This window comes from Protopterus annectens, chromosome 4.part0 (assembly GCF_019279795.1).
Source record: "Protopterus annectens isolate FY-2018-M chromosome 4.part0, PAN1.0, whole genome shotgun sequence".
NCBI lineage: Eukaryota > Metazoa > Chordata > Ceratodontiformes > Protopteridae > Protopterus > Protopterus annectens.
Window position 1 is genome coordinate 473,969,784 of NC_056733.1, and position 15,739 is coordinate 473,985,522.

The 15,739-nt window shown below is 38.0% G+C and overlaps 1 protein-coding gene across 2 annotated transcripts in view; it reads left to right on the plus strand.

Moving 5' to 3' along the window:
* SSH1 (slingshot protein phosphatase 1) overlaps positions 1-15,739 on the plus strand; it is a 1,317,746-nt gene that overhangs the window by 1,261,167 nt on the left and 40,840 nt on the right. For both annotated transcript variants that reach the window (XM_044068394.1, XM_044068395.1), the window contains one exon: positions 2,281-2,896. In XM_044068394.1, coding sequence (XP_043924329.1) covers positions 2,281-2,896 — 616 coding nt within the window. The remainder of the gene's footprint in view (positions 1-2,280; positions 2,897-15,739) is intronic.

The window sequence follows — 15,739 nt, forward strand, 5'->3', positions numbered from 1 at the left end:
AATGATGGTCTACATCACATGGGATCATCCATTACCAACAGTTCAAAAGACAGATGCTGGAAAACTGGATATAGTGGTCCATGAAAAGAAGACAAAAGTAGCATTGATTATTGAAATCGTCACACCCCAGTGACTAGAGTGTCTTGCGTACAGAGAGACATAAAGTCATAAAATATCAGGATTTGCAGAAACAAGAGCAATGTGAAAGAAAGATGCCTGGACAGTCCCAATATTATTAGGAGCAATGGGTCTTATTAAAAAAATCTACAGCTGTATTTAGATATGTTACCAATGCATGCAACTCCATACGAATTGGAGGAGGAGTCATTACTGGGAACATTGCAGGTGCTATGAAGAGCACTTCTGGCTGACATTAAAGACTGAAACAATTCTAATTTCATGAACTTTAATTGTACTTTGACTTAGGAATAGGGTCCATTCCCATCATGGTATTAAAAACCCAAAAGATTTGGCCAAATTAAAAAATATTATATTCATAAAGCAGCAGCAAGTATTGTAAGAATTAAGCCAACATGATAATGGAGAAAGATTTTGCGAATAGAGATGGCTACAGTTAGGGGTACAGAGAATAAGGAAGAGGGGGATGGAATTTACTGGAGAAAACTGGCAAAGGAGTAAGTTGTTTGGAGGAAATACCTAGAGAGAAAAAGGTAATAGAATGGGAGGAGGCCAAGAAGACATTTAGACTGCAGACTAGAGACTGCTTTCCTGATCAGAGATTTATATCAGAATAATAGGCAAAGAGAAAGGGATAAGGGAATCTTAAGTGAAAGATCTGCTGTGGTAGTTTTTTTGAAAAAGAGAGAATTAATAGTGCATATAAAATATACTGCACTAGAACTATATGAATCAAGTAATGGAGGTTAGAAAAGATTGGAGAGATATTAGATAAGCAATTCACAAGGAAACAATTGGAGCATATGTCCATGATTCTCCAATATGAAACAAAGTCTAGAATCTTTGGGATTTTTGCCTGCAAGTGTCTGTATAAGTATTTTATACCCCAAGTAGACTCCAAATAATTTCTCCTTGGTTAGATGACAAATGTTGGAGGTGTGATGGGGAAGAAAGGGGGGTAACTTTGAACATATGTTTTGGGAATGCAATGAGTTGGCTGACTTTAAAAACAAAATCTACAGAGTACTTTGTTAGAAATATTGGGTGAACAAATGGGTGTAACTAAGGAAATATTTTTGTGCTGAATTGCCTATATATAGTAGGGCATTGTTAAAGTTAATTCTGGTGGTTGCCAAAAAATCAATTACTAGAAAATGGACACTGAAGTCTTAACCAACTGTATTTGAAGTATTGAATATTGTAACAGAGATAACAGAACTGGAAGTGGGATCTTTAGAAAAAGGTAAGAGAAAATTACATAGAAACATGGAAATGGTAGGAATAACATATGCCGAATAATGTTTTGAAGGAGGAGTGAGATTTTAGGGAAGGCAGGAATTGATCAATTTATGTAGTATTAGATTTGTGATAATCGTACAAAAGAGTGTAATGTATATTTTCAACTGGGAATATGTTAATAAGGTTTGTTTTTCTTTTATATGAATTAATGTTTGCCTATGTCTTAAGTCATAATCCAGTAAAAAATGTTAGAAAAAGGAGACTGAATCACGTTCTTTTTGATCATGATGAAAAATCTACCATCTCTGAAATGCCTCTTCCTGCTGTTGGTACTTTGATTTATCGTCTCATCCAGCTAGCCCACAGCTGATCTTTTCTGCACGTTTCTCCTTTGGAGATTTTCCAAGTTTAATGTTTTCGCTTCCTGGGAAGATGCGAAACTGAAATAATAATGTGCTAAAAATCTTCAACATGGGGAAAGAAATTAAGGCTTTATGTAGATAACTATAATTGCTGTTTTAAATTTTGCATGTTATTTTTTAATAACAGTGATAGGCTAATGTTAATAAAATCATTTTAGTCACAGTCCAGGAGGATGCAAACTGAGTAAGCAGAAAGGTCACCATATTACATAAATACAAGATTTGTAACAGTGTAAAGTGACATACTTGAATATAGTGTAATACAGTGGAATAATGTAACACATTATGACTGTGCATAACATTAGGCTGTATCTGGATACAAACTATATTAGACACATGATCTCTTGTTTGGTTTGTGAGCATGTAATTGCAGATAAAATTAACATCAGCCAAGAAATGTACACATTTAGTGCTTTAGATTTATGTATATGAACACTAATATAAAAAAATTGCTTTATAATTTTTTTTCATTTTCATATAGTAAACAACGACACAACAAACTTTGGAAACAGCAGCCAGAAAGCAACAAGGCAGAATGTACAACTGACTGTGCCATACAAAAAACATCTAAGTCACATGATCTGAACAGAGCCCTTGAGAATGCTCATTCCAAGAGATGTGATAAGGCTGAGGCTTGTCATGGCAGAACAGCATCAACAGACTGTGATTCTCTAAACCTAACCTACTACTTCCGACGTCTCCCTGACAATGCAGTGGATAGTGATCAGCCTTGCATTGTGAAACAGGTGGCTGCCACATTTCATGTTGATGATCTGGAGAGAGATGCTCTTTTAGAAAATAGCTTACCATCTCTGCAACATTTTGTGGTAGACTCAAAAACACTGAATAGGCAAAATACAGAGATATCAAAGGAAGGGGTGGTGTCTGCTGTCAGTGCAGTAAAGAAAAAATTGCAGTTTGGTGGAGCACAGGTAGACTCTGAACACATGTGTGTTCCCAGAAGCATTCCCGCAACTAAAACAGAAGGGATACTGAAGAGTCAGCAACAGTGGTCTTCAGTATTTAGTCCTGGTCATCTCAACAAACATAATGTCAACAACAACAACAGTAAAAACAGCTGTTCTGGGGATTTTGAGGTATGTACGAGCCTCCTTTTTAACCAGAAATATGTTTCAATTATCAAGTGCTGGCAGATTTTTACAAACCAAGTATTCTTTTTCTTTTCATAAATTAAGTTTTACCTAACCACAGTAGGCCAGTTTCAGGAAGTAGTAAATTAATACATAAGTAAAATGTAACATCCCAGGACTCTCATGTGTGTGTTTAAAGGGTTCACTAGTTTCTCTCAGCTGTACTTTATGATGAGATGTACTGATACATAAGATGCATATTAGAAAGCAAGGACTGTGCCATGGTATTCATGGATTAGCCCTGGAAGACTCTATTGGTACTGTGGAGTTGTGGGGCAGAAAGAGTGGTTTGTAGAACATTGCACCGATTTAGTACAGTCATTGTACAACACATGTGGGAGTAAAACTAATACACCTGAGACTACTGTGGGGCAGCATTTCATTTAATTATTAAGTTGCTACACATGCTTCATAGATCTACTTATTTATTAGCTCAGAAAATAGGTGGCTCTGTAAGGTTTTGCTGAAGTTTTGCCTTTTAAACTGAAATAAGTGCTGTGTCAGTAGAGCAACTGGTAGCACACTCACCTTTGGTGCCCAAGGCTGTAGATTCCATTTCCAAATCAGGCAGATTGCTGACACTGCAGTGCAGTATAAGGGGGATGTTGCACTGATAAGTATGCTGTCCTTTATATGAGACCTTAAATCAGGCTTTATCTGCCTGAGTTGGTGGTAGCTCAAGTGGATGTAAAAGATCCCTCGGCACCTATCAAAAAGAGTAAGGGAACTTCCCTGATGCCCTAGCTACATTTCCATCCATTCTTCCTTGAAAAGAGGCTACTAGCCTACTAGAATTAACTTGATCAATAAAGGATAAAAAAAAAAAAGGTAAAACAATTGTATTTGCATATTTGCTAGCAGGGAAAGACAATAATGTACTGTATAGGGTTAATCATAGTGTGAAGAAGCTAACTTGCATGTGCACAGAAGTAAAAGTTCAGAGGCTTGTTAGTTTAAGTGAAAAGAAGTTTATCCGGTGTTTAAAGTATAGCAAACACTGTGGGAAGGGTTTAGATGGGTGAAAAACAGCTACCCCAGCTCACAGACCTGTTGATGCGTTTTGTACTCTGGTTAAACGAGAGCAATTGAATACAAAGTGCTTATGTTATCATTTGACGTCTCATATTTATTGATTTATTAATTGGCACACCTTCTTCAGTTCCAGCTAAATAAGAAAGCATAGCTGTGCAGAAGTCTTTCAAGTGGCCACCTTTATCTCTTGTTCAAAGTACTGCACACAAGCAACACGCTTGTAGGCAGCATCATGTTGTACTGCAGTGTTTAGAAAATGGCTAGTCTCTTGTGCTTGTTGTTAGAGCAGGTAGACTCTAGCATGCATGTTTATCAAAACTAATGAAGTAGCAAAAACACACAGTAGTGGAATGTTTTTTTCCTCCTGAGCCCAGTTCTGATAGTTTCCGCCCCCCCCCCCCAACACACACACACTTCCTGTCAACTTTTTCATTCCCTCAGATTATAATGCTATGGTTAATTTGTTCCCCTTACGGTGACAGTCAAAGAGTGGGGGTAGTGTAATCATCAGTGGTGGGTATCAGGAATTTTCTCTTAGCCTTGATGTTTCCCCAGCTCAGGTTTGTAGTTATGCAGTAGGTAGGTGTGCAGTGGTGTTTTGTAAGGGCATATCACCCACTTCCACAAAGGATGTAACCCCTTACAAAGACCCTACCTCTGCCGCATGTATCTAATACCAGTCTCTGCCAGCCATTGAGAATGGATGAATTTGCACCCCAAGCATCCCCCCCAACAAAGAGAAGTGAGCAAACTTTACCTCATCCCTCCTTTGTCTCTCTACCAGAAAGCCATTGCAGGGACTCTGTAACTACTCAGTGAAAGAATTTGATTAACCTTGTGTAGAGACACTGTAACATAGAAGATTTGCTGTTTATTTTGAAAATGTGGTAACACACTCCAGGATTTATGTTCTGGGTATTGTACTCCTGAGAATGTGTTAAGCACTTGGCTACAGCAAGTGGTAACATACTTGGTTTGTGCATCTGTGCCTGTTGGAATATACATTATTTCATTTCTGTTCTCTTGTAAATAAGAATGTGTAGTTAATTTGTAGTACAGACTGTCAGCTTCCTTTGTCTTTTGATTGCTTATGTACAGAAATCAGCATTAGCTCATGAAAGGTATTTTGCAAAAACATCTTAGCTGGCTTCTAACTTGATAGCTTGTGAAGAGATGTGTACTGTGGCAGAATGTTATTTTGTATTAAAGTTGTGGACAGGACTGTTGTAATGCATCTCCTGATATGACTACAACAAATAGGCCTTTGTGCAAAAGCTGTGATAGGAAAAAGAAGCAAATATGCTGTCACAATTTTTTTGGTTGTTTATTAGACTTTAAAAGACAGTGCATGAGCAATCCAGCATAATGGGTCTGTTTTTAAATCTTAAAGTTCTGTGGTCATGAGACTGTGTTTGATTTGTGCTCTTGAGGGTTTTGGTTACCATGGAAATCATGCTGCTGGAGAAAATAGTCCTGGATTTGCAAGAATGATCATATGTTGCTCTGTGGGGAATGTTAGTCATAGAAGCACTAGCTGTTCAGTAACTTCTCTGTTTGTCAGTAGAGACATTATAAAAATGATTCTCTGGATTTGAAATACCAACTTTTTGACGTTTTGTGAACATGACCTAAACTGAGTTTAGCTGATTCTTTCCTTTACCTAATGGTAAAACGCATTTAAGTGCCAACATACTTGATAACTGTTCGTGCATGCAGGATGGACTGAGGAATAAGCAAGGATGTGGAAGGAAACCTAAATAACAGAAATAAGTAGTTCTGCATTAAAAAAAAAAGTTGATTTAAGATTTCTCCAGTGTTGTGAATAACCTGCCATATTTTACTGGTTAAATTAAAAATGTGATAATGCAGGATTCCATGACACTTGTTAAGATGCTTTTGGGTTTGTATCTTGTAGTGTTGTTTATTTTGAGAATGTACCCTGCAGTTGTTGTTGTTTGTCTTTCGGCTTTTCCCGGTTAGGGGTCGCCACAGCAGAACTCCAGTCCGCTAAAGATTGGTAGATTTTCACGAACGCCGAGGTGCCAGCTCAACGTTCAACCTTCAACGAAGGCATGCCCATTTACGCATGACTTTCAAATGCCCACCCAACCGTGGGGAGGACATGCAGACTCCACACAGAAGGCACTCCCCGCACTCCGGCCGAGAATCGAACGGGAGAACCTCTTGCTGTGAGGCAACAACGCTACCGCTGCACTACCGCGGATATACCCCTGCAGTATGTTCCATAATATGATTGTGTTTGCTAACACAATACCTGATCTGCTGTGTTTTATCATTCTGTTTGTATTTGTGTTTCATTTACTATCTTATGAGGCAGACTGTGTCAATCTTGTGAAGATCTGTGTCAGGTTTTGCTGTTTTGGGTTTAAGTTCCTCATTAGTGAGTTGTTGCATTTAGTTTTAAGAATGAAAAAAGGTTACATTTCAGATGCTTGTTTCTGCTAACAAAATTATATTCTGAATAAAATCTTAATTAAGATTATATGTCCTTCTTGTACAACTTAAAGGAGGTTTCTTAAACTTTATGACACCATCATCCCAGAAATTAATACACGTTTCAACTTCAGGGATGAAAGAAAGGGCATTGCTGATTGTTAGTTTACATTGTATGACACACTATTCTCTTTGTTTAATAAGCAACACTGTTGCAACTCGGATTATACTACTAACAGTTGAACTTATTTCTGTGGTTAGTAGCTATTCTAATAGTCAGTTACACCATGTTATGGAACAAAAAAAAGACTGTAGGAAAAACAAATACAAACACTTCTAGAGAGTTTTAAAAGTATCTAACAGGCAAGTCTGATCAGATTTAATACATTTTCAAAAATGCTGGTTAAACATAAAACATTGGAAGGAACAGCATTAAAAGTCTCTTGGCAAAAACTTGTCAAGTAATTCTAAATCATTTTACTCTTGTATTTTCAAACTGAGGCAGATTTCAACAAGCCATATTAATCTGAAGGCAAATAGCAAGTTCTTCAGTGGCAAGACATTATTAACTAACATAAACAGTGAGAACTTTTCCATTTTCACACTAGTTATCCTTCAAGATCTATGTTAGTTGTGATTACCAGCCCTGTGCCAGCTGTAAATTTAGTCATATACATTTGTTAACCAGATAAGCTTAGTGACACAAGTGCCCCTTTTTAGGGGCAACCTGTAAACAATGCCTGGTTAAGTGTCTTGCTGAGCGGCAAATGAATGTGGAAGGAACAAAACCCTGTATCTTTGGCTACAGGAAACAGTTCATCAACAGTTCAGTGCTAACTGCCAGATATTAGATAATTTAGCTAATACAAAAGTAAACTGTAGTTTGAGCCTGGGCTTTATATTTATGTCATGACCCAGGCTTGCATTGAAAAATGCAGTACTGACAAGGATGTTACAAGTGTACATTAGCAGTATATAGAAGTGTTGTACTAAACATTAGACAACAAATAAAGATAAGATTCAAGTATTATTATAAATGATGATTAGACAGAATATAAACAAAACAAATCCTAAGTATTGCTTCAAAACATGTAAAGAAATGCAACTGTTGAAATATATCATTTTTTAAGAGTCTGCGATAGGTATGTTATATACTTGTGTGACAAATTTAGTAGCAAGTCTATCATATTGTATAGTGATTTGCAATGATTTTATGTATGCGTTTACACTGAAGATGACTTCATGGAGTATTCAGGCTTTTGGAACAGTTAAAACAACTCAGAATTACAAGGACCGGCGTGGTTGTGTCAGCCACTGTTAGTAAGACACTTGAGTGGATCAGTTTCTCTAAAGTTGTTCCATAAGTTTTTTAGCCCCCCCCCCCATGTGTTCTGGAAGAATCTCTCTTTCTTAGAGAGGCGACTGTATCCTTCATGCAGAGTAGACCTCATGAATATTCTTTAAAAATGCTTCAGGACAACTTTCACCTATTTTTCATGATCTAGTTTAGAAATTCGTGAACACCGATTGTGTACCACTAGCTGGAAGCAAGTGATAATGTTAGTCCATAAAATGTTTGGCATCTAACTACAGGCCAAATAGTCTCACTTATGTTGTCAGAAAATGTTTTGAGCATGCTTTACTTAAAATGTTTTTGTCACTTTATGGCCTCTGATAGTTAACCAGCATGGATTTAGTCAACATTGGTCATATCAGTCAAACACAGAGTTACTAACGCTTGGGGTGTAGGGCTTCTCTCTGATGTGATTTATTTGGATCTTTCCCAGGTATTTCTGGCCCACATAAAATTATACTAAATAGTCTAAACATATTTGGAATTTATATGTAGGTTTCTGAATAGCGCATTGCTTTGAAGGCCGGCAATTCAAAGTGAGAATAGAATGTACTCCTTCCATAAAAAGATAACCCATGGAATACTGTGAAATTTAGGCCTGTGTCTGTTTCTTTTTGCTATATATTTACGGCTTCTGTTTAATATAAAGACATCTTAAAGTGCTTAACATTTGCAGCTGAGTGCAAGTTTAATATGGTTGCATCAGTCCTTTGGGATCATCTTAATAGCAGAGGCATCAAGGTCACTTATTTTGTAGTGTCTTACTATCCATATCCATAAAAAGAGCTTCCAAATTCTCAGTGTTGGTATTATCCTTTTAGTCTCTTCCCACATATTCTTAGCTGCCATAACACAAACTGTTTTTATTATGCTCTGGACACTGCCTGTACAAATGAATTTGCTTCTAAATTTACTAACTGTCCTCCTGTTGTACATATGAATGTATCCTGTAAATAGCTTTGACAATCTGCATTTAATATACTCTTGTCTGTTCAGTTGTACAAACTGATCGCCTGTCTAACATTGTGATGTAGCACTATGTTTGTTCTGATTAATGGACTATGTATTTGCTACTTTTGGTAGTGCATTAATGTACTGTATAGGATTGTGGAGCTTTTCTCCCCGGGCCTTCGCTGAAAAAGGGCATTAGCCCAGTCAGACTATCCTGGTCCACAAATGTCAAATAAATAAACATAAGCCTTTTTAATCCATACTTCTAAATACCTCATCATACTGTATCCCCATAAATATGGGTATTGCTAAAACAATTCATTGGGTACATAAGTTACATTTATAACCTTTGTTTTATTTCTTTAATTTTATATCCTGAAAAGACTTGAAACTTTCGGAAAATGTTCCACAACACTTGAGGATTCCTTTTCTTGATTTATGAGGTACAACATAGTATCAACTGCAATAAAAGCCAACTTTTCTTGAGTATCTCCTTGAATTTCTGAGTCCCTTATTTTCTTTGGCATTGGCTCTAAACATAAAAAGGGGGAAAGAGGACACCCCTGCCTAGTTCTTCTTTTCAGACAATATTTATCAGAGAGGAACCCTCTTATGTTAATTCTTGCCTCTGATCCTTCATATATCCTCCTACTTAACCTTATTATTGTATCATGGAATGCAAATGCTTCCATTGCCCTATTCATAAAAATCACAGTTTACTCAGTTGAATGCTTTCTCTGCATCAAGGCTCACCAACAACGGAGGTATTTTCTTACATTCTGCTTCCTTCTGGATTATTTTTCTTTTAATGTTATCAAATGTTTGCCTCCCCTCCACAAAACTACATTGATCCATATCTATCAATTTTGGTAATACTTTTGCCATTCTTTTAGCTGGTATAGACATAAACACTTAATCATGGTTTAAAATTTAAATGGATTTATATGAAGCTGAGTCAGATGGGTCTTTACCGTCTTTAGATATTACAGCCAACGCAGCTTTTCTTCCAGGATGTTAGTGCTTCTCCTCCTTTTAAAGTACTGTTAAACAAAAACTTCCAATTCCCAGATCTTTGTCACTTTCTTTCCTCCTACCTTCCAAACTTCCACAGGAATACTGTCTATTCCTGGAGACTTTCTTGCAGATTGATTACACATCACTGTTTTTATTTCATTTCCTCCTATTTTAACTGTTAATTGTTGAGCCTCATCTACCTCTAACCTTGGCAATAATTAAGTCATCCGTAAATATTTCCATTTGTAGTCTTTCTTGATTTCCACGTTTCTCTGCGTTATACAAATTTCATAAGATTTCTAAAATATCTTTCAATATCTGTGTACAGGACCTCTGATTATTTTTCTTGTTGTAGGTTTAAGTTTTTCAACAACTCTTTCCACCTTCTTTTGTGCATGTTGTTGTGGTAAACATTTTTGTGCTGTGAAGTTATCAAAAATAGCTGCTTAACAAGAATCTTTCTAAACTCGTGTATATTATCCAGGTAATCCCTTATTTTCTCTTTTGCACTTGTTCTTCTGTGAGATTCCCCTTATTCTGCAGTGCTTTAACCTTTGTCGGCACCTCTAAATATTTTTTATTCCTTCTTTAACAATATCTCTTTTTCTTTTATTTCTATCCTATTTTTAAACTCTATGTTGATTTTATCCCAGTCATTAGCTGTATAACTTCTGAAGAAATTTCTGTCTTCCCTAATGACTCAAATAATTTCAATTACCTGTTCCTTAAATCCCTGTCTTTAACAGATAGTTGGGAAACACCAGTGTCTCCTTTTTTATTTTGTTACCTTGCATTTTTATCTTAGTTTTATTGGTGCATGATCAGAAATAGTTATTGGATGTGTGTGAAAGCTTTCAGTTATGTGCATACATTCCTGTTAAATATAATTTTTATGTAGTCTGGCCAAGTTATTATGCTTGTGGAGTAATATGTAAATTCTTTCCAAGTTACTACTACTGAATTCATGTCTTCCATACCAAATATTTTCATAAATTTCTTCAGAAATTGCCTGCCTTTGTTATATTTGTCTCATCTAGGTCTCCATGATACGTCCTCCCTGTTGCAAATCGAGTTCTGGTCTCCACCTATAAGTAATATTCCCTGCCAAAACCTAATTTTCTCCCAAATTTTTTCTTACACTCCATGATAGAAGTTTTTGTTGTAATATAAATGCACACTACTATAATCCTCCTCCCTTACCAATGGCTCCTTACTGCCACAAATCTACCATTGTTATCTTTTTTCCTCTTCTACAAATACTGGAGCTCCTCTAGCAATTAGTATAATCACTCCTGTTTTCCTTTGCTCCTGATATTCTCCTGAATATCCATCTCGAAATCCCTTCTTTATCAAATTCCCTTGCTCATTTCTTTCCAAATGTCTCTTGCAGCATTGGTGTTTGCACTTTGCATTTCTTAATATAACTCAATACTCACTCCTTTTTTTCTTTCTACCTGTAAAATCATTCATGTTCCAAAATAATATGTATGTAGCCATTATGAGAAGTGAATATTTTCACCTGTTTTATATGACAACTTTTTTATATGTCTGTTTACAGTTTTTGTGTTATATGCCCCCAATAATGTTTGGCAGGTTAATCTCTTATACAAAGTTTTCTTATCACCTCTATTTGAACCTGTGTTACACTTTACAAGACTGTTGTGTTTTAATGAAAACCCACAAACAAAAAAACAAGCATACCCCCAAGAACACCCCCATAACGTATTAACTTAAACACAAAAAACTACGCATATCTTCTAAAAATGAAGTTTAGCCCTCCTGATAGGAGCAATTGTCTCAAACTGACAGCTGCACACACAGGCATAACTCTACCTAACATTAACGTTATGCATGCTAAGATGCACGTTTTAGTCATGCTCCTACTCACTCATTACCAGCTGTTCTTATCGTGTCTTTGTTCTTCTCCCAGACATGAAAAAAGCCTTAATCCAGGCATTCAACTATGCTAAAGTAAGAGAGAACATATCAACTCTACATATATTATAATCTGCACTTTTACACCCCATGTCCCTACTTAAACAACTCAAGATTACAGCATATTAACTTAAACATGCATTTGTCAAGTCTTTCTTCTCTTCTCTTTTTATACTGTAATGCCTACATGTCTTAAAGCTAAAAAAAAAGTAAAAAAGGCATTTAGTTACTTTGGTATCTTTATCACATACAATAACTAAAAATGCTTTACTATATAACATGCAATTTATATCAAGAAATATACCAAACAAATACTGTTAAGAAAAACAATTGTTTTACTTAGTTGCTTTCCTTTTTTTTTTTCTCCTTCCTTTATTGTCCTTCCAAACATTTATGGGATGAAGTGGGCATATGCGTTTTAGTCCCTCATGACTTTCACAAGTCCTTCCACATTTTCTTGTAAATTCATATTTCACAAATGTGATTGATGCTTCATAGTCTTGCATTCATTCACTGTTCAGTGTTGCTGTTGGTCCTCCTGTTCAGCTCCATCTGCTAACCTCAGACTTCGATTCAAGTCCAGGGTATTCCCAACTCTTCTAGTCAGCTCCTATGCTTTATTTTTCTGTCTCAAGCATTTTCCCTTAGAACACTGGAAAAGTTTTCACGGTCAATGTCTCTCTATAAACAGAGTCCTGTTCTTTGATATCTTACTTTTTTTTGGACAAACTTTTGAATTTCCTCCTTAGTCTGTTCTACATCAAAAATGACTTTGATCCTCCAGGAAAAAATATATTCTGAAGACACCTGGATACAGCAGCTTGAAACTGCACCTGCCTCTCGACATTATCTGATTACTGAGATAAAATTGCTTCTCTTTTCATGTGTGTGTGTGTGTGTGTGTGTGTGTGTATATATCTATATATATCTATATATATATATATATATATATATATATATATATATATATATATAAAATAATTTTACACACACACATTTTATATATATATATATATATATATATATATATATATAGGGGCTATATCACATAGTCAAAGACTTATTATAACTTCAAACACGTAATGTTCGAACCATTAAGTTCGAAGTTACAAAACTTCGACTATTGATAAAAAAAAAAAAAAAAAACTGAAAACAAAATTGTTTTAAGCAGGGGGGGGGGGGCAAGTGCCCCTGCACCCCCAAACCCCCCCGCTACTTAAATGTACCAACTCCGAGATCACACCCCATTGAACAAAATGGAAACCTCTGCTTATGGAGATTTCCATTTAAACGCTCGAACTTTTACAAATTCGAACTTAAGGTCTCGACCATACAAGGTTCGAACTTGTAAAAGTTCAAATGTGTGATAGGAACCCTATACATACATACATACATATATACATAAGAGCTACAAGCAGGAGCGGCCTTAGGTCAGCTGGTGCCCTAGGCAAAAGGGCTCCACGGCGTCCCCCACCACACCACCCAGTGCCCACATCCTGGTCTGCCTACATTAAATAAATACTGAAAAAGCGCCCCTGCTAGAGCGGCGCCCTAGGCGACTGCCTAGTTGGCCTATGCCTAAGGCCGGCTATGGCTACAAGGACAAGGAAGCATGCATTCCACCTAATGGCAATCACTGCAGCAGCAACAGCTGCTTTTTAAAAATGGTTAGCTTCTCAGATATCTGTGAGTCAGCCACATGGACCATTATTAATTTTCCAGGCATTATACTCTTCACATTCAGTACAACAGTAACTGCTTTAGTAATGTTCTCATGAATAGACTGATACTTCAGTAGTAATAGTTATGAAGAAGGTAGTACAGTTGTATGAGTGCATTGTTGTTTTCAGTGGATTCACCAGTAGAAAGATCACTGCTGCTTTATAGACTCCCACTTGGCTTCCACTGCTATTGTCTTCCTCAAACCTGGGCTGGATGATGGAAGATCATCTGAAGGGGCCAGCTGTATCTTAACCAGCTGAAATGGTTATAGAGTGTATTCTTTTGTAAGTATATATTGATGTTCTTCATCTCACATTGCTGCAGTCCTTACATATGGGTAGTCTGCTGTCCTCGGTCGGCCCGAATACCAAAGTATAAGGCTGACGTCGGTCAAGGCGCTTAGAACTGACATCAGAACGTCAGGGTACAAAAGCGCATGACCGACGTCATATCCTCAGTCTTTTTTGCCGCATGGTCCGATGCAGAAGCAGCGTTGCAAGTGCCGTTCGGCGTTCTGAAATTTTTCGAGTTCGGAGTTTCAGACCGAATCAAAGTTGGCTAAGTACCCGTTGGGGAATATTTTGGTTTTTCTTGCCTCAGTGTTTTACGGATGTCAGAAAAAGTGAATAACTGTATTTCTTGTGGGAAACAGATACCGCATAGGGATTATCATTCTTTGTGTATTCCTTGTTTGGGGCCTGAGCACGGCGTTGTTGGGTGTCGCTTTTGTGCTAGATTCAATAAGCGCACTATTAGCGAAGGTTAGATTGTGCTAGGCTGGTCTTCGGGAAGCGGTGCAATTATAATATGCCGTCAGATTCTCCGGCGCCCGCTTCTTCGAAGAAGCGCAAAGACAAAGCAGTTAAACCCAGGCAAGAAGAGTCGTCCGTTCCGGACGTCGGTTCTTTAGAGGCGTCAGTGGAACCGGTGGTTCCGACGGAGGCTTCTCTGGAGTCCCAGGGGGAGACTTTGATATTGCAGGATGTGGCCTCTCAGGAGGCAGGTCAGGCTGAAGGGGCTTCCCAGGTTACTGTACTCCCCTCCCTTCCTAGGGTGGTTAGGCCCTCTCCTTCTGTTTCCAAGGCTTCTCCCAGAGCAGGCCAGGTTTAGCTTCTGTTGGGGTCTCTCCTAGTGCAGCAGGGTCTGTGCCCAAGAAGCACATGCTTAAAATGGCAGAAGATTTGATTACTCTGATTAGAGGTTCTTTGCCCCCTCCTGATAAGAGGCCTAGGGTGGAGCCAGAGTTGGGGAGTTTTGAGCAGGCTTGGATGTTTCTGAGTCTTGGCTGAAGACTTGCAGGAGTACTCTCCTTATTCTGATTCTGATGCAGATGATTCGACTCGTTCTGCTTCTCCTCCAGAGGATTTTTTTTTTCAGAGACTCTTCATTCCATGAGGGAACATTTTAAGTGGGAAGGTCAGGACTTCTCTGATTCCAGGAAAAGGCTTAGGGAATTTTGCTTTTACCCCAGCATAGGCCCTTGGCTATACCTCCTGTTCTGGATGTTGTGGAAGATGTGTTTGCAGAGGCTTCACTTAATCCTGATTCTCTGCCTCCTGCTCCTGTTAAACGGATAGGTATTACAGGGTGCCTGAGGCTCATAAATATCTTTATAAGAGTCCTAGGGCGGACCCAGAAACTGTTAGTCAGGGACCTAAGGGTGTCAAGGCCTCTGTTGTAAAAATCCGGTTCCTCCAGATAAAGAGGCCAGAGCTTTGGATAGATGGGGAAAGAAAGTCTATACATCTTCTACCCTAGCTATGAGGGCTTTGAATTGCCAGTTTCATATGTTGAAATATCAAAACTATCTTCTTTCTCAATTGAAGTCTAAGGTGGATGCTCTGGCGGAAGGCATTGAGTGTAAAGAATTACAAGATTTGGTGCATGTTTCAGAGCAGGTGGGTAAGCATTCTTTACAATGTGGTTTTGATGCTGTACAGGCCTCATCTAGAGTGGCTGCCACTGGTTCAGTTCTTCGCAGGCACGCATGGCTGAGGATCAGAATTTATCTGACCATGTTAAGACAAGGATTTTGGATGCTCCTTTACAGTCTGATGTGTTGTTTGGTTCACCTGTGGAGTCAGTCTTGAAGAAAATGGAAGACAAGGCTAAGTCCATGCAGGCTGTTAAAGATTTTTGCAAGTGCAGCCTCCAAAGTTTAGTAGGAATTGGCCTGCTAAGGGGTGGGCGTATCCTTCTTATGATTCTCAGTCTAGGGGTAGATCTAGGCGTGGTAGGGGCAGAGCTCAGAGTTCTTTCAGACCTAGAACAGGGAGTTCACCTGCACAATCTTGGTGAGGGCAGGGCCAGTCCTTTCGTAAACGGGC